Raw genomic sequence first — 27,472 nt, forward strand, 5'->3', positions numbered from 1 at the left:
AGTTTCATGCTGGCGTTAAAATCAAGAGCGGCTACCAACAAGTCAGCGGAGACTGTAATACATTGGAAACGTTCTCAGAGATGGGTGGTTGCGAGCAGCAAGTAGAAGGTTCACTTTGTATGGGAAAAATGTATACGGGCTATCATAGCTCTCGGTAATGAGGCTGACAGAGCTTTAGGCTTGGGGAGCCTATGCACCCTGTCTCATCAGTAGGTCAGCAAAAACCAGGAAGTCTTAAAGGGGTATTCCCATCTTCATCATCATATTCGATTAAATTGTATACCCCTAAGTGAACGTTTTTCTAAATACATAGCATTAAAAAAAAAAACTTACTGTCCTTTGTAAAATCGAATTCTGCTAATCAATTGTTTATCTTCGCTGCCCATGGAAACTGCCACCACTAGTGGCCGCCTCCATCGCAAGTGCGAACGAGCGCGGCTTCATTCTAAACGTTGCACAAATATTTATAGATCGGCGCATCGGAGAATAGTGTAGAAGGAGGAGGAGAGGAGGGGAGCTGTCCGGTCTTTCACAGTTCAGCAGTGCAGCCCGGATCTCCTCAGTGAATGGTGAGGAGATCGGGGCTGCGCTGCGGTGTATAAATGTGCCCCCCCCCCCCCCCCCCACTTCTTTTGATTTCAGACCGGGCTAAGTGTCAGTGGCGTAGGGATTGCCAAATTCAAGTGGTGAATGCCCCCCCCCCCCCCCCCAAAAAAAAAAAAATCATTGGCGGCAGTACCGATCGGAGTCCCAGCAGTGTAATGCTGGGGCTCCGATCAGTAGTGTCCTGGCTGCCATGGTAGCAGAAGTTCTGGCTGCCATGGTCAGTTACTCTGCAGCAATATACTTACATGCGCTGTGGCCGCCCGGCGCTCCTTCTTGTAACTCGTCACAGGTCTGTGCGGCGCAATGCTATAAGCATAAGCCATGCGCTGCACAGACCGGTGAGTTACAAGAAGGAGCGTCGGGCCACAGCGCGTGTAAAGATATGGAGGCACGGGGGGGGGGGGGGGGGGGCTTATGGAGGCAATGGGGGGGGCTGAAGGATGTAGTAAAGCTTAATATGACAGACACAGTTCTAATGGGGAATGGAATAGACAGATGTAACAGAGCTGTATATGTGGCGGGTCAGCATCAATGCTGGTGGAAGAGAGAAACAGATGCAGCAGAGCTGAATATGAAGCTTTTCAGACAGTGCTAGTGGGGGAGTAGAATAAAGATGTAGCAGGGCTGTATAGCAAGTGATGTTAGGGGACTGGAGAAGACGCATGTAGCTGAGCTGTATATGCATCTATAAAGATACATAGTGTAAGGTTTATACACAACTGGAGTACACCTGTAATGGAAACAAATCTGCATCAGTGCTGGTGGGTGGGGGTTGGTCAAGGTTTTGAGCTAATGTATAATATGAAATTATAGTTTTTGATGCACAGAATGGGTTTGTAAAAGATAAGACTGAGACTTTGTGTGTAAAACTGCAGAACAGCCACGTGTTACTGTACACTGAGCTCACTTCACATGGCTCTGATTCCCCAGCAGGGGGAGGGGCCTCACAGACACTGCAGGCTGCCAGACTGAGTCATACTCTTCACATGAACTAGCAGGCAAGGACTGAGTTCTCAGTGTGATGTCATAAGGATGCGTGGCCGGCCTTCACTCAAACTTGCCTAAGCCCGCCCGCCTTAGCAGCAGAAAACCAGGAAGTGAACAGATTCCAGGATGCTCCGAAAATCTCATATTCCACTGTGAGCGATCCTCCGTGTCAGAAATTTATTCTGATGCATGAAAGCTAGTGGAGACAGTAACACTCTGGACACACAGACCTCACATCCAGCTTGTATTACTGGAAAAAAACATGCTCACAGGGGAGAAGTCTGAAACTAGGTGCAGGTTGTAAACTGCATATCGGGGCATCTGAAAATGAAAGAAGAGATAAAGATAGTCTAAAACTTTGCAGTTACCTGAAGTAAAAAAAGTTGCAATAACTTAAGTAATTTTTTTTTTTTTCCATGTCAGTGGTGGCCATATCTATTAAAGAGTAATTCAGCCCTGTAGTCGGAGAAATTACTTATCGCTGCATTCCAAGAGATGTTAGAGTTTAAAAAAGAACTTTATATAAATGGTTTTTTTTTTTCTATTCAATTTCCAGAGAATAAAAATATTTGGTCCGGATTTCACAGTCAGTCGGTCCCACCGCTCTTTAAGTGGTCCGATGGAACAGAAGTTCACTTTACATACTGGGATCAAAAAGAACCATTACCACCATTTAATGTGACTCCGAACTGTGTGTCTTTTTCAGGACAGGTAATTTTTATTTAGTTTTAGTTTATTTTTTTTTTTCTGCTTGCAATACACAGGGTTTTATACATGAATGAAAAACCTAATTGTAAGGGTTCTTCTGCTTCTACATGACCTTGTTCTGACAGCACGGTTCTCATAGTTCACCTTACATGGTGAGATTGGCCTTCTCAGAGCTTAAAGGGGTTGTCCTGGTTTAGAAATGGACGCCTTTCTTCAAAAAACTGCATGACTCCCCCATGGGTTTTGGGCCATGGCTATTGCAGCTCCGCTCTCTTGGAGTCAATAGGGCAGAGCTGCAGTACTGCGCACAACTTGTGGACAGGGGTTCTGCTGTTTTGGGGTGAATGCAGACATGTATTTGCAATCCTTTTAATGTGCAAGATTATGACTATAATGCGATTTTAGTGTAACAATGTATTCTTTCTCTCTAACAGACAGGTCGTTGGCATGTGGAAAGCTGTGAAGAGAAATTGAAGTCCATATGCAGGAAACCTGGTGTATTAAAGAATGCTAGCAACTCTGACTCGGGATGTCCTCAAGATAAGGTTCATTCCTTCTCCAAGACACTCTTGGCCCAATATGCATTCACTTAAAAAGGACCTGTCCCAAAGTCCTAGTAATTATTTGCATTCCCCATGTAATAGCAATTATGGACCATCAATTTCTATCACTATGTTGTGCTATTCCTTTATTATTCCTGCTAGAAGTTTAAGAATAAAGGTACAACTGGGTGTTACCAGAGACACTCCCCGCCCCCCCCCAAACGAGTAACACCCAGTTGTACCTTTATTCATAAACTTCTAAAAGGAATAATAAAGGAATGGCACAATATCGTCATAAGAATAGATGCTCCAGAATGATCATTACATGTGGAATACAATTATTTACTGAAACTGACAAGTCAGGAACAGTGACGGTACCAAATAGTGTAAAGTGAAAACTCCCCTTAGGTGGCTGCTTAAAGGGGCTGGCCCATATAGGACATTGATGGCATATCACTAGGAAATGCGATCCGTGTCAGGTGCCGGTCCAGCCGGGCCTACCTAAAGAACAGAACCCCAAAGTGAAGGGGAGCACACTGCACATTCGAGGTGTGCGCTCTGTTCATCGCAAAGGGCGTTCTGAAAATAACTGATCGCGTGTGCTTGGCTGTTTTTGGAAGTCCCATAGTCATAAATGGAGAGCGCACTGCACGAAGCAGGCCGCCTTTCCACACACTGCTAGAAGACTGCTGAAAATTCCCAAGCAAGCGCTCGGCTATTTACGGAATTTCCATAGCAGTGAACGGAGAGTGACCGTGCACCTGTGACTGCTCAATGTTCACTTTGACGGTCCCATTGTGGGATAGGAGCAGGTCCCAGACATGAGTCCCACACCTACTTGACATTGATGAGATATCCTAGCAAAAATGCCATCAATATCCCAGATCGGGAAATACCACTATAATTATGTGTAGTGGTGGTTTGTATTTTTGCACCCCTTTTGCATGCCCTTGGATGGCATCTATGCTCTCCTACGCCATTTGTGGCATCACGTGTACGCTATATGCCAGTCGGTTTTCTCCCCTTTGCTGCTCCTTGTCTAACTTGATATGGGATCTACTTCCCGACAATCTGCTGCTCGCTCGGTGGGGGTGAAGCTACTCTGCATTGTCCGACAATCTACTTGTGTAAATGTGCAGCAGATTACCTGATGAACGTTTACACAAGTAGATTGTCGGAGACGAGCGAACAGTCATTTCTGATAATCTGCCCGATTTATCTGCTCATGTAAATCCACAGTAAATGTCCTCTGTGGACATTTAAAGACCGGACATGTTAGACATTTTTAGTCCTGAATAGTTGCTGTCATCAAATATCTCCCCCTTTCCCCCCCCCCCCCCCCCCCAATCTAACTCAAGTGCTTTTTATATTAGCAGTTTATTATAAATTTCTGTTCTATTCGGCGTTCCGCGTTAAAGGGAACCTGTCACTGGGACTTTGTGTATAGAGCTGAGGACATGGGTTGCTAGATGGCTGCGAGCACATCCGCAATACCCAGTCCCCATAGCTCTTTGATACATATGCAAATTAACCTGAGACAAGTCCTGTATGTGAGATGAATCAGGGACAGGACTCATCTCGGGTTAATTTGCATATGTATCAAATCGGTTTTTTTTACACAATAAAAGCACACAGAGCTATGGGGACTGGGTATTGCGGATGTGCTAGCGCCCATCTAGCAACCCATGTCCTCAGCTCTATACACAAAATCCCGGTGACAGGTTCCCTTTAAACGCTTCCAGATTATCTGCTGTGATTTACAAAATGTAGTTGCAGAAGCAGAACGCCTCAGATGACCCCTAGAATTAGGGTCCATTTACACGTCCGCAAAATGGGTTCCCATCCGTTCCGCAATTTTTGCAGAACAGGTGAGGACCCATTCATTTTCAATGGGGCCAGAATGTGCTGTCTGCATTCGCATTTGCGGATCCGCACTTCTGTTCCACAAAAAATGGCGGACAAGAAAAGGCATTTTTTATGAGAGTGCCGGCGATGTGCGGTCTGCAAAACGCATACAGACGTGTGAATGGACCCTTAAAATGATAGGTTTTTGGGTGTTTTTATTTTTTAACTGGGTAGATAGCGGGCATGAGCAGCGGGAGGGAGCCCTCACATGACCCGGCTCAGCCAATGAGAATTTCCATATGGAGCCTGCCTGATGCAAAGTAACATGAATTTATTTATTTTGTAGGACTGGAGGAGACATGGAGAATACTGCTACCTCATTAACACGACTGAAACCTCATTTGAAGCACGGTGCAACCTCACCATTACAAGCAGGTGATGCCTTTTTTTGGAGTTTGTAGATGTGACAGAAGGATTCATCTCAAGATTTTAATGTTTTATCGTGAATGGGTTTTGTCAGGTTTGAACAGGAATTCCTGAACTCCCTAATTCGACACCAGAATAAGATGGAGGGAAAATATTTCTGGACAAGTTTACAGGACGTGAATAGTACTGGGGATTACTACTGGCAGACTGCAAACGGGACAAAAGACCTCACTTATTCCAACTGGAACACCCATCAGCCAGGTAAGCCCAGGCTTCATATTAAGGTCAGGGTTTCACTTTAGGATTAGTTTAGCCGTGCAGAGGTCTGCATATACATTGTGGTTGCATCTTCTCCAACGTCTGTCTTTATGAATTGTTACATTTTGTTAAAAAAACGAAATTATAATATTAAAATACAACCATTGTAACCCGAGTCTATAACTTAGTGGAAAACCAGCGATTGGTTCCAACGCCCAAAATTTCATCCCAGAATAATAAGTGAAGTTTGAAGAAAAGTGAACAAACATATAACAAAAACAGATAAATCGGGTCCCTATGTAAAGCCGACCGGAATCTATTTTGGAAGCTGTAAATGACTCTGTGGTGAGAGCAGGAGCTTTTTCAGGGTCTTGCATATTACATACATGTACCAGAAAAACTAAATGAAGCTGGTGCTCTCCTGGTGTCCAAAGGAGCAGCTCATCCTGGCACGGACAGGGGGCCGGTCAGAATATCTAGTACCGCAGAGGAGCTACTAGAAAACGAATAAAGGTGCTTTTCCAATGAAACGGCCATATTGATTAGTTGGATCTGAGGCATCATACATTGAGTCTAGTTTTAATTTACGATGGCCCAGAAAAGACAATTGTATGTTGAAAAAAAAAAATATAATATATATAATTCCACTTTTATTTAGGCCCCCAAACCTTCACTAGCTTGTTTACCAGGGCAGTGATGGCACAATGGTGTTCTTGTGTTTTCTGAGACATTGGCTGTATTTTAATGCATGCCAGGCCTAAATATGGACATTTGACAGTAGGTTTTCTCTGCTCCCTCTGTATAAACTGGTGAAGAGATAACATGCAGAGGCTCTGGCTCCGGTGGACTTGGCCCAGCCACCTATTACACTGTTTACAATTGGAAGGAAATTTATGGTCAGCTGCAGCTTCATTCAGGAGTCAGACCCACATAAGGGACATTGTCACTTTCTCTGAAGCTTTGGGGCAGAATTAAGAATAAAAATGCTGCAGATAAAGATTTTTGGCTGCTCAGGAAAGGGGCATGACCTAAATGCGGCTCTGCACGCCAAAAACACAGCAAAATTTAGCTGCATTTTTGGAGTATAACTGGCACACGGCAGATTTTTTGTGCTTGGTGAATGTGGTTTTATTTATTTCGTTTTTGTGTTGTACTGATGATTAAAAATATGTTTTGCAGGATTAGCCGGGGGATGTGTCTCTTTGTCTACCGGAGCATCTCTTGGAAAATGGGAAGTCAAAGACTGCAAAACCTTCAAAGCTTTGTCCATCTGCAAAAAAAGGATTGGCCCTGAAGAGGAGGAGACCCCAAAAACCCTTCCCACCACGTGTCCTGACACATGGGAGCCTGGAGCAGACCAGTATTGCTACAAAGTATGACCTCCTGTTCTGTCCCTGTAACTTCCCCGTCTTTTATTCGGTTATCTAGCAGCAGCTTATTTCCTTCTCCTCATTACAATAAACATGCAAGCCCAGATGCTGCATCTTTATGTTGGAGCAGGGGGATATCTCGGCTGACCAATTTTACAAACCGCTATATCCAAGTGCATTAAAATGTATAGAACCTTATTAAAGGACACGATTAGTGTCCCTGTCGGCAGTCAAAATCCCGGTACTCCATGCACGGTCAGCAGAACACATGCCCCATGTCTGTGTTCTGCAGAAGGCTGATAACTTGGAGCTGCAGGGCATTGCCATTGGTTTGCTTCTCCACTGTAACAGTACAGGTTCCTACCGTCATGCTGCCCATATTGGAGCAGAGCGTTGGCCAGCCAACATTTTGAAATCATTTGCAGAATAATTCCACCGGTCTCATTTGAAAAGTAAATTCTCTGTTTTGCAACGGGTTGTCTTTTTTTTTTTTTTTTTTATTTATTTTTGTCAGCTTTATGCATTTTTATTTTATTTTTTTGTTATAGCTGTTTCACAAAGAGAGACTTCTGAGGCAGAGGACTTGGGAAGAAGCCGAGGGAATTTGTGAAGAGTTTGGCGGCCATCTTGTCAGTTTTTCACATATGCAAGACATGAACAATTTGTATTTATTTCTTAAATCTTTATTGGGGTACGTCTTATTTCACCTAGAAAATGGCTTTGTTTTGTAGTTAGATGTTAAAGGTTGGATTATGTGTTTTTTTTTTTTTTTTTTTTTTTTTTTTTTTTTTTTTTTCCCCTCATTTTAAAGGAGTCATGACCACCCCTGGCTGTGATGTCCTTACGGCGTAGTATAGCATTTAAAGGGAGGTCTCGGGTGACTAGCGAAATGTCGTCAAGACAAAAAAAAAAATAATACAAGTCCAGTTGCCCTAACTTATTACTACTGAGATATTTGTATTCTCCTCAGAGTCAGGGCAGAGAGCCATCCAGGCAGCGGCTCTGGCAGATCCCCCCCCATCTTTGTATTACATTATTCCTCTGAATGCCCACCATGTAATGCTACCCTTCACCTGCAGCAAGGCGACTTACTCCGACGTAACAAAAAAAGCTAATTATTTTTTTTTTTTTATTAATCAAATAAATCCATCTTATTTTGACAGAACGGAAAAAAAAAAAGCTAATTATTTTTTTATTTTTTTTTTATATATGTTTTATTTTTGTTTTTCAGCATACAAATAGTTTTCCATATATCTCATAAGAAAGAACAGATAACATACATATTAACCAAATATAAGAAGTTTACAAGCATTTAAAAATCTGTTTCTTCATTAATCATATCGGTCAACTATCCCAGTTTTTATTCTGTTTCTTTTCTCATATCAGAAAATATTTACCATCCCCTTCCTCACCCACCCCTATCCCTCCCCGCTCTCCCTTGGTTGTCCTATGATTGTCCTGTGGTTATCCTATGTTTGTCCTGTGGGGTTTCCATCTAATCCATTTTTCCTAGTCCATCTTCCGGGGTTTATTACCTATTCCGTTTCCATTCCCTATCGATTTGTTTTACAGGCATATTCATATCTCTGCACCCTTTCACATAGGTTTTTCCATTCTTCAATATTTGGGGGTCTATCCGCTCCCCACCCTCTAGCCACTACAACCCGGGCCAACATTAAGTTTTTGGTCCATTTCATTTTAATTTTTCTTTCCAAACCACTTTTCCTAATATATCCAAGCACTGCGGTCGAGATCTCTAATGGCACGGAGCCCCCAGTTGTTCTGGTAAGCTCCTGAAAGACCTGAGTCCAGAAAACCTGCATGGGGGGACAATACCAGATCAGGTGTATAAAGTCTGCGTTATTTGCCTTACATTTCCAACACCTGGAGTCCTCTGTTTTATAGATTCTATTCAACACCCACGGGGTGATATAGGTTCGGTGAAGGATAAAAAACTGTATCAAACGAAAATTACTCGATAATGTGCTTCCTTTTATACTTCTGTAGATATGTCTCCAATCTAAAGTGTTAGAATCCACCTCCAGTGCCCATTTAATTTCACTATTAAATTTCGTCACCCCCCCTAATCCCCTTTTAATTTTTTTATATATCTGTGAAATTGATAATTTCTTGCCGATACTGTAATTACAGAAATCGGCAAATTCCGAGTGTTCCGTAACTAAATACTCTTTATTTTTAGTTGACTCGAATGCATGTTTTAATCGAAAATATCTAAACCGTGTGAGAGTATCCAGTTCGATACCAAGCTCCATTTCCTCTAGTGCCCTAATCTTTCCTTCCACCGCAATCTGTGATATATACTTAATACCATTTTTTTTCCAAAAAATATAATCATCCAACCCCTGAAACTCACTTAAATTTAGATTCCCCCATATGGGGGTAAACTCTAGTGAAAAATTTATTCCCAATAACTTTTTAACTTTAGCCCATACTAAGTGCATCATTTTACTGATTGGACAATTCCTACCCTTCAATTTAATTCTCCCAGTTTCCAGAAGACTAATCACATTGTATTGGAGCCCTTCAAATTCACCCATCAAGAAGTAACGTATTCTGTCATCCTCTGTCATTAACCATTGAAGCTGAGATGCATAATAATAACCTCTGAAACAGGGAACCGACAGACCCCCATCTTCTTCATCCAGCCATAAGTATTTTTGTTTCAACCTAACCCTTTTTTTTCCCCATATAAGGTCGTTTATCATTCCTTCCAGTGCCTTAAAGAGGCGATCCCCTATCCACACCGGGCATGGTGATATAACATAAAGGATCTGTGGTAGCAGGACCATCTTAATAATGGCGATTCGATCCGCCTGCCGCATCAATAGTTTTTGCCAAGTGCTTATTTTATTTTTTACCCGTTTAATCAGAGGGGAAATATTGAGTTCTATATACTCCTGAACCCGGGAGCTAATTTTTATACCAAGGTATTCAAATGCTTCTGTGGGTTTTAGTATCTTCACATTTATATCCCTTCGCTTAATTTCGTGGCCGACTGGGAGCAGCACCGACTTCATCCAGTTTACCCTAAAACCAGAAATTTGTCCGAACTGTTTCACTGTCTCCATCAGATATGACAACATTTGTGCCCCCCCGTCCAGGAAAAACAAAATATCATCCGCATATAAACATATTTTCTCTGATGCCCCCCTTCCCCCAAACCCTCTGATTAAAAGCTAATTATTTAATTAGTGTTGAGCGAACTTTTCGATTTGCAAGTTCAGCATTTGGGTTATCTAAGTATTCTGTAATGGATTCCGTTACCACGGACCATAATAGAATTCTATTCATGACTGTTAAATTTTTTAAATTGCAAGTAATGTATATTATGTTGCATAACATTGACTTTTTTTGGTTCTTTTTCCATCTCTCAGTACTAGTCAAACACGGTGGATCTGGCTGGGGTTAAATAAAAGAAATCTGGGAAACTGGGAATGGAGCGATGGTCACCCAGTAAGTTGATTTCTTATGCACAAGTATTTCTCTCATCTGATGTTATTGAGGAGAATCCGTGATGATTTCACTCTCCCTCCTCCATATTGAGGCTTGTATTGCTTGGTGTGTATGTGGCAGTTATAATCTTTTCTTGTAGTTTTATAATCAATTCAGTTTTAAAGGGGTTCCTCCAGCTTTATAACAAACTTTGGCCGTATCTGTGGAGGGAAGGATACTTACCCGCTGCTCGATTCCAGCTCCTGTTCACCGGGCCACTTGGGGGACGTGTCAGGTGGTGCACGTGTCCCCCGTCCATGTTGGGTGTCTATAAGCTGGAACAAAGTAGCAGAGAGCGGTTGAGCATACTTCCATCCACAGCTCGGACGCGGAGAGTTGCAAAATTTGTTAAAGCTGGAGAACCCATTTTAAGACAACTTCTCTGTGTGCACTGAATTGCGGTATACCTCCTATAATAGCATTGTATGGGGCCATAGATAATTCTCAGATTTATTAACCATTCAAGGTGTGGCATCACTTATCTCTGGTATTTAATGATTCTTCTTCAATGCATGTTGACCATGTGATATATTTCTTCCAAAGATTTCCTCTACAGTGCTGAGTGATTTTCAGGAGGAGGACTATTCTCTGCGGGACTGTGCTGCTTTTGAGGTGAGCTGCCGTATGTGAACAGCATGCAGGATTTGTAGGTTGCATACACTGACGCTGGGTGGGGTAGCTTGAAACATGCAATCCATGGCACAACATATGCATTAGACTCTTTAGTGCTTACTCATTAAGGGGGATCTCTGAGACTCAATCTATGGTCTGGGGGCCAGACATGATACAAAAGGGCATCTGTCAGCAGATTTGTACCTATGACACTGGCCGACCTGTTACATGTGCGCTTGGCAGCTGAAGGCATCTGTGTTGGTCCCATGTTCATATGTGTCCGCATTACTGATTAAAAATGATGTTTTTATATATGCAAATGAGCCTCTAGGAGCAATGGGGGCGTCGCTGTTACACCTAGAGGCTCTGCTCTCTCTCTGCAACTGCCCTGCCCTGATCTCATGGTCCTGGCATTGCTAGATCCTCTACTTCACCACTGGATCCCCATTGACTGCAATGAGGACCAGCAGTATTCTGGCCGGTACCCAACATAAATGTCCGGTCAAAATCCGACCAAAAAAAACATTACACGCTGTTCTTTTTTTGTTTTTTTGTTTTTGTCTGGCATTTGCACACCGGATCAGGCTGCTAGATCTCCTAAACGGAGATGTGAACGCAACTGACCGTAAAACGGGCAACAGTCATGTGCATGAGCCCTAAATGAGTGTGGTTGTGTGTTTTTTTTTTTTTTTTTTCAAAACCTCCCTTTGTTTTAATCTGGAGAATCCACTGATATTTGGAAGGTACTTGACAAGCTGGTTGAGGGGGTTCACAGTGTTGCTCTTCATTTTACCCCTTTTCTCATTTGCCAACTGAATGCAACCGTATCCCTATTTATAGCAGTACCATATAATCCAGACATAAGGCTTAGGCTACTTTCACATCTCCTTTGTGAATTCCGGCAGAGAACAGCCTTCCAGGATCCTCCCCACCGGCCCCATTAAGTATAATGGGGTCTAGGGGGAGATCTGTATGCTGTTCCAGCAGACAAGCAGAGAGTCGGCCGGACACAAACCGCTGCATGCTGCCCTTTGTGTCCAGACGATTCTGTTTGTCTGCCGGAGTTTGGTCTCCTTTTAATTTTTAATTATATTTTTTTTCTGTGTACTCAGATTGGATTTCACATTTATTAAAAAAAAATAAAAAATAAAACTATTTTTTTCAAATCTACAGATCAATCTACCGAAAAGAATGTACTGGATGGGAATCATGGACCTTGTCCCTATTGAAACCTCTTATAAACTGAAACCGTTCCACTGTGAGGCCCGGCTCGACTGGGTGTGCCAGGTTCCTAAGGGTAAGATTCCTGCTGTTTCTCACTCCTGCTAGCAATACATTACATTTTAGGAAAAAAAAGTTATGATTTGAGCTTTGTCCCATTCACTTGAAGGGGACAAGGCTGTAATGCACTGCACCGCACGTACTAAAAGTGCAGTAGTTTGCAGTACGAACAGTGGGAGGATCGATCTGGACAACGAGGCTACAGAGCTTGACCGAGCACCTCTGCCCGTACAGACATTGATTCACAGGGGTACTGACAGTCGGACCCCCACCAGTCTAATGTTGATGGCCTATTTGAAGGGTATCCCATCAGTTATAAAAGGCTAAATTAACCTAAAAACTTGACTTGCACATTAGGTCACTTTCTGATGATGCACTGCCTGTATCTGTTTACAATAACTAGCAGAATTGTGAATGCAGCTCTGGACAGGAATACTGGCAGTAACTCAGATCAATAATATTTACACTTCTTTTTTTTTTTTTTTTTTTTTTTTTTATTTAACTTTTTTTTTGTTTTAGATGTAGATTATCTTTATACATTTTCATAGAATTCAGCACCTCATGTCTGTATGACTTTAATGTTTCTAGGTACACCAACGAAGACCCCAAACTGGTATCAGCCAGGTAATTTTAACACAATTCTATCCTAAACCTTATTATATAAACTGGCCATCGCCAACCAACACCCCCCCCCCCCTCTTTTTTTTTTTTTTGCCTTCACGCAGTCATTTATTTTCTCTGTCCCTGCTTTAGATTGGAGAAGTAAAATAGGTCCTGCAGTTACCATTGAAGGTGGCGTATATTGGTTTGTGTCAGATCCTAAACTCGGCTACAAGGAAGCAGCACTCTACTGCGCCAGCAATGGCAGTGAACTGGCGACCATCGATTCTTTTAATGCCATGGAAAGCATTCAGGGATTTCTGAAGAAGCAAGGAGCCAATAATAATGTAAAACATTTTGTCCCAAAAATTTTGAATTTTATGTTTATTGCTTTTTTTTTTTTATGGGATCCCATCACCATAAAAATGCTATCCAGCCTACCAGCATTAGATTATAGAGCGGGAGGAGTTGAGCAGATACCATGTCGGCGCTCTGCCCGGTAAGCTGTGAGGTGGCTGCAGTGCTCACCGGAGTGCCACAGCCCGTTTAAACAGGTGGCAGTGGCGGATCCCACCGATCAGATAATGGTGATCTATCGTAAGCATAGCTGGTCAATATCAATCCGACACTCGGCATCCCCACAGATCAGCTGTTCACAACAGACACCAGAACGAACAGGAAGATCGGGTTACTATAGCTCAGCTCTCGTTCACTTGGGGGTGCTGGGTGTCAGACCCCCACCGATCTGATATTGATATATCCATCATGAATATCTATAACCTGGAAAACCGCTTTGGCTGCAGTTACCAGATTTTGGCGACTTATTGTAAATGCATCTAGTATACGTTTCCAAAGTTATGCATCGTGCGCATTGTTCTATTGTAGTTACATGAACATTTGTCTTTATTAGTAAAGCGTAAAATGCAAATTATTGTGTTCTGGAAGTTTCCACCCCGCAACTCTCCATATATTCTTTCCTTTATAATTTAATTTGGAATTGTTATATGCCAGTACTTAATTTTTTTATTTTATTTTTTTATTTACTTTTTTTTTTTAGTTGCAGGCATTCATGCAAAAATGGTGGATAAAGTCATCGGACTTCAGGGGTTACCATCCGTAAGTGCAGCCTCAGTGTTCCCTTCTCGTTTTCTTTGATCAAATTTCCATATTGCTTAGTATTCTTGTGATTTAATATATTTTTTTTGACTGAATATTTTAGGCCAGGGATGCCTAACCTGCGGCCCTCCAGCTGTTGCAAAACTACAACTCCCAACATGCCCAGATAGCTGTAGGCTGTCCAGGAATGCTGGGAGTTGTAGTTTATCAACAGCTGGAGGGGCCTCGAGTTGGGCACCCCTGTTTTAAGCCGTTATTTCAGTTTAAAGGGCACCTGTCGGCAGCTTTGTATCTATGAAACTAGCTGACGTATTACATTTGCGATTGGCAGCTGAAGGGCTCATGCACGCTCGAATGTATGTTTTGCAGTCCTCAAAAAAAAATATGGATGACATCCATGTGCATTCCGTATTTTACGGAACAGCTGGCCCCTAATAGAACAGTCCTATCCTTGTCAGTTACGTGGACAATAATAGGACATGTTCTATTCTTTTGCGTAACGGACATATGGAAACGGAATGCACACCGTTTTAACTTCAGTTTTTTTTTTTTCGGACCCATTGAAGTGAATGGTTCCGCATACGGTCTGCAAAAAACAGAACATGCATGTGAAAAAAAATGGTCGTTTGCATGAGCCCGAAGGCATCTGTGCTGGTCCCACGTGCATATGTGCTCTCCCCGTGCAGATAGACTGGCGCATTTAATGAAGAGGCAGCAGCACATGCTTGAGCTCTGCGGGCCCTTCAAACCAAGAGTCAGACCCCCACCCATCTGATTTAGGTGGCCTATCCTGAAGATAAGCATCAAGCTTGGAAAACCCTTGCACTGATTTTTTTTTTAATTTTTTTTTTCATATGTTGGAAAATGCAGGTTTTTGTAGTTAACTGTTCTCTAAAAACTGTATAAAAATGGATAAACCTATTTAAAAAAATATATATTTTTATAGATTACAAGTGGTTATTTTGAATAAGATTCTTACTGTTCCTCTTCATATTATCTGTTGTACATTTTAGGTTTGTGCTTTATCGAGTGTTTGGCTCAGGTGCCCGCGAATGCAATAGTATTACTGCTTTAATCCACATTCCAGGTAATTTCCGAGCGTGTATACTTCTGTACGCAGATTGGGCCTCTAATTATTTTTTTTTTAAGTATGTGTATTGGGGAACACAGGACCTTCTCTCTGCTAAAGAAATGGGAACTCTAGTGAAAGCTGTATGACACATTTTTGGATTATAAAAGTCTGATTTTTGAACCAGCGCATTTTTTGTAAAAATTTGGACTTTTTTGGGGGATTTTGCGCTCATGGTACTTTAAAAAATGGTGTGGCTTAGCGGAAAGGAGTGGGAGTTCCTTAGACCAACACATTTATAATGTATGGCAGAAAAAGCACTTTGAATTATAGCTGAACTCTATGCTAGCCCATAGAGTAGCACCTCTTAAAGGGACATGCACATCTGAATAAATTTGCAGCGTCTTATTCCACCTGAATTTTACTGGTGTATAGAATGCCAGTCTTCGTAAGTCTGCCCTGATACTCGTATTAAATGAGCAGCCTTTACTTGGACACAATGTGCTCCGTAGCTGTGACCTCCAGCGCTCAGCAGTAATCTGTGGGGAAGCTTGGCAGGAAGTGTTACATTTTGCTGCAGCACCACCGCAGGGGACATTGAGCATTACACTGTGTCCATTGAAATCAATGGAAGAGGCGGGTTCTCTACCTGAAGACATGCTCTTTGTGCCCACTCTGGCCAAAAGATGAGGATCCCGACCAGAGGACCCTCCAGTATTAATTCAGAATTTTCTAATGGGGTGTATGAAAATGGGTTTTCTAATCGGACAACAACACTGCATGATGCTACTTGCTCTTTTTGCTACATTTTAGGCCTATTGTCTGACGCATTTAATATTTCTATTCCGCAGACCAATTTAAATCCGTAAATTGCAATGAGAAGCTCCCCTTTATATGTAAAAGTCAAAACTTTTCTCTTCTGGAAATAGCGACGACCGAAGTCATCAACTCTTCTTTGAGCTGCCCGGGAAATATGACATTGTTTGGAAACAAGGTACATGAGAAAATGGAAGAGGGGTCCTTAAAGAGGTTTTCCACCATTTGACCCCAGAATGTGATCTACATAAAATAAGACCTAACGTCACCTGTTCCCTGCCGCTCTGATCCAGCACAGAGGCTCTGTTCCGTGATGCTTCTGGTCCCAAGCCCCAACATGAGGCGTCCACAAGAAGCTCATCGCTGCTGGGTTTTGAGCCACTTGGGGACATGCAAGAGATTATTTTTTTTAAGTATTGGACAACCTCTTTGATGCTGCGTTCACATCTCCGTTAGAGATGATCCAGTATAAATGCCTGCTGTCGGCTGGACTAAGTCAGTAGGGATCCGGCGGTGAGCTGCTGAATTCGGCACATGGTACATCCTGCCGGAAACGTTCACTGGAGATTTGAATGTGGCCTAACCCGTCAACTGATAGAACTCGGGAGGGATAGTCTGCAAGTAGACAGATTTTTTATTTATTTTTTAACCGCAAGTATCACAAAAACTGCAATGTAAAGATTTTTAATAAAGGGTTATTAGGAAAAAAAAAAAAAAATTTTTAGACTAAAATGAGTAAAATTCAACCATAAAAAAAATTCCCTCAAGTCTCCATAGCCTTTAACTCTTTTTAGTATTAATTTTTAAAAACCAGAATGCCCCTTTCAATCTGAAAAGCCCCTTTTACACAGTATAATCGGCCAAGCACTTGTTCTTGATTATTGCACCATACAAACAGTCTGCTGATCAGCCGACAAGCGAGCAAATTCTTGTTTGGTGTAGATTGCATCTCTTAACTGGACATTAAAATAGTTCCTTGCCGGCATCACTTTGACCCCTGTAAACGGGGGAATGAAAGTGTATGTGAAAGAGCTTTCAGTAACTAAGATTGCTGCATGTAAATAAACGAGCAGCCATCGGATTGCTTTATTGTGTTGATCAGCGCTCGTTAACAACTCTAACACCCACTGATTGTTTGTTTCTTATTTTTAGTGCTTCATGAAGGTTCCTGAGAAAAACGTAACATTCTCTGATGCATCTTCATACTGCAAAACATTTGGGGGTTTTCTTCCTACAATTTCAAACCAACTCGAGCAAGGTGAGAAGCTATTGTGAAATTATGGGGCGGCAAACTAATAATTGCTGTTGTTCCTGATGACTACTTCTAGACGTAAAGGCCCAAGGTGTAAAGCGGCTTTTCCAAGTGCAAAAGTAATCATTTAGAAAATAATTATACAATAGACATGAATGAGGTTGTCCCCTTAGGACTATCCCTATTTGATAGGTGGTTCCCCTGAAGTGCAGATTGTCATCCCTCTGCTAGGACCACCTGTAATCACCTGTAATCTGCAGGGGAACCTGCCAGCAAGAGTGTTGTTTCCCTGCAGCGCCACCACAGGAGAAATGAATGCACAGATGTGTGGGATCCTTGTAGCTGCTTTCTGCTCCTAGTCATTGACTGAAGTCCTGATATAGGCATTGCCTCGTCCCAAAATGCTAATAAAATAAAAATGTAATTATCCAGTAATGGAAAAAAAATGGCCGATTTGCTTCATGTTTTTTCATCTCTTCACATTCCTCCAAAAATGTAATCAAAAAGGCATAAACCCCCCAAAATGGTAATATAAACTTCAGATCACCTCACTAAAAATAAGCCCTTACATATGTCTGTAGATTTAAATCTTAAAACGTTATGGGGGGTCAGAATATGACAATCCAAATTTATTTTTATTTATTTTTTTACTTTAAATTTTTACAACTAATTTTTACAATTATTTTACAAACCAGAAAAGCTATAGGGCTCATGCACACTACCATGGCTTGGATAGGGACCCATTTACTTCAATGGGGGGGGGGGGGCAGCGTGCGCAATAGCGCGTCGTGTGCTGTCCACATCCATTGCTTTGTTCAGTAGCCCTGCAAAAAAAAAGATTGAATATGCCCTATTCTTGTCTGTTTTGCGGACAATAGACCTTTCTATAATGGGCGGCCAGTTCCGTTCTGCAAATTGTGGAACATACACGGTCGGAATCTGCGTTTGGAAAAACGCGGCGCGGGAATGTGCATAAACCCTAAATGTGGTATTGCTGTAATCGTACTAACCCAGAGAAAGAAGCTGGCAGGTCCGTTTTACTGGATGGTGAACATTGTGAAAGTGAAACCCATAAAACTGGCGGAACAGCCTGGTTTTTTTTTTTTTCTTCCAGTTCCATCTGATTCGAAAAAAAATAATTTCCACCTTCCCACTGCAACAAATGCAATATAAAATGGTGACAACAGAAAATACAACTTGTCCTGCAAAAAACAAGCCCTTAAACTATTATGTGAACAGAAATCTAAAAAAAGTTATAGCTCCGTGAAGGTTGGGAGTAAAAAATGAAAACACAAAAATATTTTTTTTTTACTGATCATTAAAGGGTTAATGGTAGCACAACCCAATTAAAGGAAACTTTCTGCATCTTAGATGAAGGTTCTATTTATTCTCTCCAGAAATGCTGTAGATCGCTGAGGGCTGTATTGTGCTAGTGCGCAGTTCCATAGAGAATTGATGGAGCCGCAGTATGCGTGCCTGATCTCTCCATTTAATTAGGAGAAACCGATCAGAAACGTATCCTTTATCCTGTGGATTAGGCCTCATGCACACAGCTGTTGCTGGCCGTGACCTGTATAGCGGCCCTCTAACAGCGGGCCTGCAATATGCGGGCATCGGCCGTTTGCTCACCGCATCATGGATGCAGACCTACTGACTTGAATGGGTCCGCAATCCGGAAGGTGCGGTGTGGAACGGAGGCACAGAACCCCACAGAAGCACTTGCAGTGCCCCCGCACCGCAAAAAAAATAGAACTTGTTCCATTTTTTATATTTTTTTGGAGGTGCGTATGGATCACGGACCCATTCAAGTTGAATCCGCACGGATGTTGCCCGTGCACTGGGGACCGCAAAATATGGTCCCCAATGCACGGAACGGCTAAGCAACGGCCGTGTGCATGAGGCCCAAGGCATACGTTTGGATCTTGGTACAAACCATTTAAGTGACTTGTCAGGATCCTATCTTTAAATCTATGTCTCTTGGACAGATCCAGTGTCTAATATTTGTTACCTGTTTTTGTAGATTTGATCACATCCTTGAGTTCAGATTTGCAACAAAAATTCTGGGTTGGTCTCAGACTTGCCCTGAAAACTTCCAAGAACAGCTGGGCCGACGGCACCGATGTCACCTATACAAACTTCCATCCACTATTACACGGGAGATATAAGCGGTTTCAGTACGATGTAAGGCTGTGATTAACTAGTTAAATGTTTGCCGGATTGGGCTATTTTTCTCAATTTAAAAGTTAATTTTTTATTTTTGTTTACTCCTTAGCATTTTAACATGGAGAAAAACCAGCAGTGTGTGTTTTTCCTGAATGATCCCAAATCATCATTTGTGGGCACATGGGACTTCACAGCTTGTTCAGATCAGCAGTATGTGTCCATCTGCCAAAAAGAAGCAGGTATGATTGTAGCCGTCATCTGTGAATGTAAACGCATTGTAAAGAGGACCTGACGTGTTTTAGTAAAATACTTGTATTCCACTTGTGTGTTTTTTTTTTTTTGTTTTTTTTTTTTTTATGCAGCCCTAGCCCCATAGAAGTGAATGGGGCTTCAGTGAAAAACTCATTGCATCCGCAAGCAGGTGCAGATGCAATGCGTTTTTTTACTGATGGTTGCTAAGAGATGTTTGTAAACCTTCCTTTTTTTTTTTTTTTTCTTCACGCCCATGAAAAGCACATAGCACCCGCGCGGAAAAAACTGAACGCAATCGCAGACAAAACTGACTGAACTTGCTTGCAAAATGGTGTGAGTTTCACTGAACGCATCCCGCTCGTGTGAAAGGGGCCTAACTATAGGAAAAGTTTCTGTGTTGGTTCCCACACCCTGGTGTGTGTATTAGTATACATAGAGGTTACAATTTATGTTTAGGGCATGCTTTACACCTTTTTTTTTTTTAATTTAATTTAAGTTCATATGGTATAGTATAAAGGTTCCACGTCCCCGCTGATCTCTGCTTCCTGGTCCCTCTTGACGCACGGCAAATGAGCGCTCATTCTATTATTTATTGCAGCGAGTGGTCGTTTCCAGTGTCTCAAGAGGCTCCAGGAACTAGAGACCAGCTGGGGACCTGGGAAGTGCCAGAGCGGGAGCAGCATGGCGAAAACTCACTTCTTTTTATGCCAGTCTGACCTTGTTTTTAAAAATAAAAATTACTGGTCTGACAACCCCTATAAATAAAAGTATAGGAACTATTATTATTTTTCTGTTAAATCTTTTTTCCAGATAACAGCGGCAAAACTGGGGAGACCGGGGTCCCAGAAGAGGTGTCCTACAAAGAACGAAAGTATAGATTCATTCAAAAAAACATCACCTGGTACGAGGCTTTGTCTGAATGTAAGAGCAGAAATATGGAGCTGGTCAGTATTACAGACCAGTACCAGCTGTCCTTTATCACAAGCACTGTTAGTCGAGTGGGTCAGCCCATGTGGATAGGACTCTCTAGCCACGACGTAAGTTTTTTTTTTTTTTTTCTCCTTATTATTTTACATGTCATGTTTATTTTCTGTAACTAATGCAAGTGGCTAATGTATTACAATATACCAGGACGGAATCCACTACAGATGGCAGGACGGGAGCCCGGTCACTCTGAACCGTTGGTCAGAAGAAAGTCTAGAGGAGGATTGCACTTTCATTGCTTTGGATGGGACATGGAAAACGGAGAGCTGTGACATCAAGTTGCCTGGGGCGATTTGTCATGTTCCGCCAGGTAAGTCTTTGTCTTGTTTCATCTAGTGTGTGGTGTCCACCTGGTTGCGTTACAGTAAGAGACTGAACCTGTATCTGGTAGGGTGGCATGCATTGATTTGTCATCGGCTCAACATTGAAGGGGTTGGCCCATCTCGGACATTGATGGCATAGGGCTGGGATACGCCATCAATGTCAGATAGGTGTAGATCATTCGCCTGGGACCCACTCCTTTTTCCAGAATGGGGCCTCCAAAGGAAAGCACAGTGCGTGAGCTCCCCATTCACTGCTATGGGAGTTCCGAAAATTGCCAGGCGAGCGTTCTTGGCTATTTTAAGAAGTCCTATGGCAATCCATGGAGACCACACTAAGCATGAATGGCCATCTCTCCATTCACCTCTATGGGACTGTTGGAAATGGCCAAGCCAGCAGTCGGCTATTTTCTAAACTCTCTGGTGAACGGAGGGTGGCTGCGCTTGTGTGGTGTACTCTCATTCACTTTGGGGGGCCCGTTCTGGAGATTGGAGTGGGTCCCAGAGGTAGGACCCGCACTTATTTGAAATTGATGCAATATCTTAGCGATTTGCCATCAGTGTCTGAAATGGGAACACGCCCTTTTAGAGTGCATACATTATGTGGAACCCCTAACGCTGGGTTCACACCTGAGCGTTCGCGATGGAGCGCTCTGTATGCGCGATTGTACGGGCGTTTGCAATCGCGCATACAGAGACAAGCGAACGCCCATTGTCGCGCGTTCCCGGAAGTCTATGTACGGGAACGCGCGACAAGACGCCCCAAAGAAGCTCCTGTACTTCTTGGGGTGTCGGGCGTTTTACAGCATGATCGTACGTGCTGTAAAACGCTCAGGTGAGAACCATTCCCATAGGGAATCATTGGTTCTTGCCTGTTGAGTGTTTTTTACAGCGCGTAGGAACGCGCTGTAAAACGCTCAGGTCTGAACCCAGCCTAAGACTTGTGAGATGACGTTGCGTTTCCATGAGCTCAGGACAGGTCATCAATATATATTGCCTGCACAACCCTTTAGGTATTCTCCTTGTGATGTTGCTGATATCTCAGCCATAACTTTATGATCTGTGGGAGAACCAATACTGAATTGGCAATAGAGCACCCTCCCAGTCCTTCTGTTCACGGCAGCAGCTAGCACCTTTCAATGGGAATACCACTGTGCATGGGGGAAAAAAAAAATGCAAAGGGGCCACAGTGCTGGATCGGTGCCGCAGCCCCTTCATTGTCAGGACCCCACAGGTCAGACTCCCATTGATTTATAAAGTAATGGAATATCCTAACCTGAGATTGGGGGGGGGGGGGAGCAGGACCATTTTGTGACCATTTTCTAAACCTCGGTTTCTGTCAGTAACTCGAAACCCGAACCTTTACATGCAGTGGGTGAAAAAGCAGTCCTGCTGATAGGTGCCCAGGGCTCATAAACTCTCTCCTGTGTCGGCTGAATGCAATCGGGTTTTCAGCCTCAGGATCTATCCATTTGTATTCCATTAAAGCAAGCAGAGATTTTGAAAACGAAGAACTGAAATGTCTCTTGGAAAATTGCATAACGGGACTAGGACATAGTTATATACGGCATCCTAGTTTGATATTGTGCCCCCAATGCTAATTCCTCTTATGTTTTACAGAGACGCCTGCAAATAAGACGCCGGACACAGACTGTCCTCATAGGGTTCAGGACACCATATGGATTCCATACAGAAATGGCTGTTACGCGTTTCTTTTAACGCATAAAAGATGGCTGCCAGTTAGCTCGCAATACGTCTGCCATGTTCTCCGTATGTATCTGGAATTTTTTTTGACAGCAGATTTGTCCCTATGACAGTGGCTGACCCATTACATGTGCGCTTGGCAGCTGAAGGCCTCTGTGTTGGTCCCATGTTCATATGTGCCCACATTGCTGAGAAAAATGATGTTTTAATATATGCAAATGAGCCTCTAGGAGCAACAGGGGCGTTACTATTACACCTAGAGGCTCTGCTCTCTGCCACGCCTTCTGCACTTTGACAGGCAGTGAAAACGTGATCACACCTGACCATGTTAATCAAAGTCCAGAGGGCATGGCAATTGCAGAGAGAGCAGAGCTTCTAGGTGTAAGGATAACGCCCCCGTTGCTCCTAGAGGCTCATTTGCATATATTAAAGGGACACTGACAGGCCCAATAAGCATAATTGGCTGTACATATCCATGCACAGGTCTTCTAATGTGCATTAAAAACATATATGTATCCCCCCTGTCCACCTTATAAATACAGTAAACTCATGTTTTATAACCTGAAGTAATCGCTTTTCTTTCTGCCCAAGGGGCGGCGTTTCAGCTCCACTTGCGCCCAGCCAGCAGCCCCCCAACCGCTGTTTTGAAGTGCCGCCCAGCTCATCAATATTCACTTCGCTGGGCTGCTTCTGCTGTCCCCGACCTTCCGAGATCCGGCGCATACCCAATAGAAAGCTATGGGCATCGGACTCACTTTCAGCTTCTGCGCATGCGCCCGGCACCCATAGCTTTCTACTGGGCATGCGCCGGATCTCGGAAGGTCGGGGACATATTGATGAGCTGGGCGGCGCTTCAAAACGGCGTTTGGGGGGTGGCTGGCCGGGCGCAAGTGGAGCTGAAACCCCGCCCCTTGGGCAGAAAGAAAAGCGATTACTTCAGGTTATAAAATGTGAGTTTACTGTATTCATAAGGTGGACAGGGGGGATACTTATATGTTTTTAATGTACATTAGAAGATCTGTGCATGGATATATACAGCTAATTATGGTTATTGGACCTGTCAGTGTCCCTTTTTAAAACCTCATACTTCTCAGCAATGCGGGCACATGTGAACATGGGACCAACACAGATGCCTTCAGCTGCCAACTGCACATGTAACAGGTCAGCAGGTGTCGAAGGTACAAACCTGCTGACAGATGGGCTTTATCCCTGTAGAGCCACTGTTTTGTTTGCTCACAGAGTGCACTGTCTTGCAGACCCGGATGCCTTCGTCCTGAGCATCAGAGATGAGGATGAAAATATGTTTGTCTTCAATCATATCCAGCCGTACGCTGACCTGGCCAAGTGGGTTTGGTTGGGCCTCCTTTATGACAGCAGCAGTAAGTCTTGATCATATAACCTTTTTTTATTTTTTTATTTTTTTGGGTCCTTCTGCATGGAACACATAACGAGCATATAACAAGTCAAATGGCACTCATTTAAAGGGCTTGTACATGGGCCGAGGAAAACTGCATGGGGGATGAACGATCTTCAGTACGATCATTCCCCCCTGCATAGAGTTGGCATATTGGTGATGGCACACCCCATGTATACGGGGAAATGAGCATCTGACAAATGTGTATTTTGCTTAAAAGATCCAATCGGGCTCGATGTGCACAAGTTATAGAACCGATTTGTGATGTGTTTTTTTTCGACTTCAGCCTTGTTTAACTATTGCTTAGTATTGCAAATCTGGATGCTTGTGCAATTTTTGCGTTGCTTTATTCTTTTACCATTTGTATTTTTGAAAATTTGTATGAAACCCAATAAATGCTTTAGTATTTTTTTTTTTTTTTTTTTTTTTTTTTTTTTTAAATATAATCAGTCTACAAGCGACGCTTTGTGGGATGTTTAGAGGGACTGGTAATTGAATTGAAACCTAGGAACATAGAATGTGTCGGCAGATGAGAACCATTTGGCCCATCTAGTCTGCCCAATATACTGAATACTATGAATAGCCCCTGGCCCTATCTTATATGAAGGATGGCCTTATGCCTATTCCATGCATGCTTAAACTCCTTCACTGTATTTGCAGCTACCACTTCTGCAGGAAGGCTATTCCATGCATCCACTACTCTCTCAGTAAAGTAATACTTCCTGATATTACTTTTAAAGCTTTGTCCCTCTAATTTAAAACTATGTCCTCTTGTAGCAGTTTTTCTTTTAAATATTCTCTCCTCTTTTACCTTGTTGATTCCCTTTATGTATTTAGCAGTTTCTATCATATCCCCTCTGTCTCGTCTTTCTTCCAAGCTATACATGTTAAGGTCCTTTTAATCTTTCCTGGTAAGTTTTATCCTGCAATCCATGTACTAGTTTAGTAGCTCTTCTCTGAACTCTCTCCAAAGTATCAATATCCTTCTGCAGATATGGTCTCCAGTACTGAGCACAATACTCCAAATGAGGTCTCACTAGTGCTCTGTAGAGCGGCATGAGCGCCTCCCTCTGTCTACTGGTAATGCCTCTCCCTATACACCCAAGCATTCTGCTAGCATTTCCTGCTGCTCTATGACATTCTCTGCCTACCTTTTAAGTCTTCTGAAATAATGACCACTAAATCCCTTTCCTCAGATACTGAGGTTAGGACTGTATCACTGATTTTATATTCTGCTCTTGGGTTTTTACGCCCCAGGTGCATTATCTTGCACTTATCAACATTAAATTTTAGTTGCCAGATTATTGACCATTCCTCTAGTTTTTCTAAGTCCTTTTCCATTTGGTGTATGCCTCCAGGAACATCAACCCTGTTACAAATCTGTGTTATCAGCAAAAAGACACACCTTACCATCGAGGCCTTCTGCAATTTTGCTCATAAAGATATTAAACAATATGGGTCCCAGAACAGATCCCTGAGGTACCCCACTGGTAACAAGACCATGGACTGAATATACTCCACTGACTACAACCCTCTGTCTGTCCCTCAGCCACTGCCTAATCCATTCAACAATATGGGAGTTCAAGCCCAAAGACTGCAATTTATTGATAAGCCTTCTATGTGGGACAGTATCAAAAGCCTTACTAAAGTCTAGATAAGCGATGTCTACTGCACCTCCGCCATCTATTATTTTCCCAGTCACCCAATCAAAAAAATCTATAAGATTAGTTTGACATGATCTCCCTGAAGTAAACCCATGCTGTTTTTCATCTTTCAATCCATGGGATTTTAGATGTTCCACAATCCTCTCCTTAAGTATGGTTTCCATTAATTCCCCCACTATTGATGTCAGGCTTACCCGCCTATAGTTGCCCGATTCCTCCCTACTACCTTTCTTGTGAATGGGCACAACATTGGCTAATTTCCAGTCTTTTGGGACGACTTCTGTTACCAGTGATTGGTTAAATAAATCTGTTAATGGTTTTGCTAGTTCACCACTGAGCTCTTTTAATAGCTTTGGGTGTATCCCATCAGGGCCCTGTGACTTATTTGTATTAATTTTAGACAGTTGACTTAGAACCTCTTCCTCTCTAAAGACACATGCATCAAAAGACGCATTAGTCTTCCTTCCTAACTAAGGTCCTTTTCCTTAATTTTCCTTTGTAAAAACTGAACAGAAGTATTCATTGAGGCAGTCAGCTAGTTCTTTATCATCTTCCATATACCTTCCTCCTTTTTATTTTTAAATTGGTAATTCTTTGTTTTTAGTTTCCTTTTTTCGTTTATGTATCTGCAGAATGTCTTATTGCCTTTTCACTGAATGAGCTAATTTCTCTTCTGCCTGTGCTTTAGAAGCTCTTATAACTTTGGCCTCTCTCTGCCTAATCTTATAAATTTGCCTGTCATCCTCGTTTTTTTTTATAATTACATAATTACTAAATGCTATCTTTTTGTTTTTAATGGTCTCTTCCTTTTAGTGGTCTCCCTTTTTTTTTTTTTTTTTTTTTTTTTTTTTTTTTTTTTTTGCTTTTACAGACAAGCCTAATGCAATTATCTGTTGCCTTCAATAGTGCCACTTTTAAGTAGTCCCATTTCTCCTAGACTCCATTGAAACTGTTCCAATCTGATAGGGACTCGTAGACCACTAATCTAATTTTAGAAAAGTTAGTTTTTCGAAAATCTAAAACTTTTGTTTTTGTGTGGTGTGACTGTCACGGTACTTATAATAAACCAAACTGACTGGTGATCACTAGATCCCAAGCTTTCCCCTACAGTAATATCAGATACCAAATTGCCATTTGTGAATACTAAATCTAAAATGGCCTCCTTCCGGGTTGGCCCCTCACCTACTTGCTGTAGAGATAATCCCAGTAGGGAATTTAGAATATCTGTACTCCTGGCAGAGCTAGCTATTTTGGTTTTCCAGTTTACATCAGGAAAATTAAAGTCTCCCAAGCAAACAAAGTCTGTCCAAGCAAACATTAATTCCCGATCATTAGCAAATGAATGTAGCAGTTATCATTTCGCATCTGAATCTCAGTTGAATCATAGAAAAATTGCCGCAAGCAGTAAGGCCAGCTGCCTACAGGTTATTTCTGGTGCCTGGCAAAGAAGAGATCAGTCTCTTTGCAACAACATGTACCTCAAATTTATGTAGATGGAGCTTAGAAGCTTTTCCAGAGATTGCTTTGACCAATTACGTTGACTATTGCTTAGCGATGATTATCAGCATGTAGAGGAAGCCATTGTGTATAAAAAGATGTATGTGATAAAATTCTGGCTGCCTGCAGCCACCACTAGGTGGAGCTTTCCTCAGTATTTCCCATTTACGCTCATTAAGCTGATGTGCTCCCTCTAGTGGTGGCTACTGGCAGAAACAATTTTTAAGTTAAAGCGAACCTTTCACCTCATTTTCACTTTATAAACTAGCAACAGTACCTTATAGATTATCTTGAGTGCGTTGTTATCCATGTTAGTGCCGCTTTCCTGCGCTGTTTATTCATAAAAATATCGTCTTATAAAGTTCAAATTTCGTGCTCCAACAGTCAAGCAACAAGTCAAGGGGGTAGCCCTTCCCTCTCCTCTGGCCGTACCTCCCCTGCCCTAACGCCGCCTCTATGCGCTGTAATTGACA

The 27,472-nt window shown here is 42.4% G+C and overlaps 1 protein-coding gene across 1 annotated transcript in view; it reads left to right on the forward strand.

Moving 5' to 3' along the window:
• The window catches only part of LY75 (lymphocyte antigen 75), a 79,495-nt gene that overhangs the window by 32,174 nt on the left and 19,849 nt on the right, over positions 1 to 27,472 (forward strand). The window contains exons 8-28 of the mRNA XM_044302581.1: positions 2,150 to 2,304; positions 2,736 to 2,846; positions 5,035 to 5,123; positions 5,209 to 5,375; positions 6,552 to 6,745; positions 7,291 to 7,433; positions 10,138 to 10,216; positions 10,799 to 10,867; positions 12,041 to 12,164; positions 12,737 to 12,772; positions 12,902 to 13,095; positions 13,806 to 13,864; positions 14,878 to 14,951; positions 15,785 to 15,927; positions 16,902 to 17,007; positions 19,022 to 19,182; positions 19,274 to 19,403; positions 20,227 to 20,453; positions 20,548 to 20,710; positions 22,341 to 22,490; positions 23,681 to 23,803. Coding sequence (XP_044158516.1) covers positions 2,150 to 2,304; positions 2,736 to 2,846; positions 5,035 to 5,123; positions 5,209 to 5,375; positions 6,552 to 6,745; positions 7,291 to 7,433; positions 10,138 to 10,216; positions 10,799 to 10,867; positions 12,041 to 12,164; positions 12,737 to 12,772; positions 12,902 to 13,095; positions 13,806 to 13,864; positions 14,878 to 14,951; positions 15,785 to 15,927; positions 16,902 to 17,007; positions 19,022 to 19,182; positions 19,274 to 19,403; positions 20,227 to 20,453; positions 20,548 to 20,710; positions 22,341 to 22,490; positions 23,681 to 23,803 — 2,697 coding nt within the window. The remainder of the gene's footprint in view (positions 1 to 2,149; positions 2,305 to 2,735; positions 2,847 to 5,034; positions 5,124 to 5,208; positions 5,376 to 6,551; positions 6,746 to 7,290; positions 7,434 to 10,137; positions 10,217 to 10,798; positions 10,868 to 12,040; positions 12,165 to 12,736; positions 12,773 to 12,901; positions 13,096 to 13,805; positions 13,865 to 14,877; positions 14,952 to 15,784; positions 15,928 to 16,901; positions 17,008 to 19,021; positions 19,183 to 19,273; positions 19,404 to 20,226; positions 20,454 to 20,547; positions 20,711 to 22,340; positions 22,491 to 23,680; positions 23,804 to 27,472) is intronic.

The sequence above is a fragment of the Bufo gargarizans genome, chromosome 8 (genome assembly GCF_014858855.1).
Source record: "Bufo gargarizans isolate SCDJY-AF-19 chromosome 8, ASM1485885v1, whole genome shotgun sequence".
In the NCBI taxonomy this organism is placed as follows: Eukaryota; Metazoa; Chordata; class Amphibia; order Anura; family Bufonidae; genus Bufo; species Bufo gargarizans.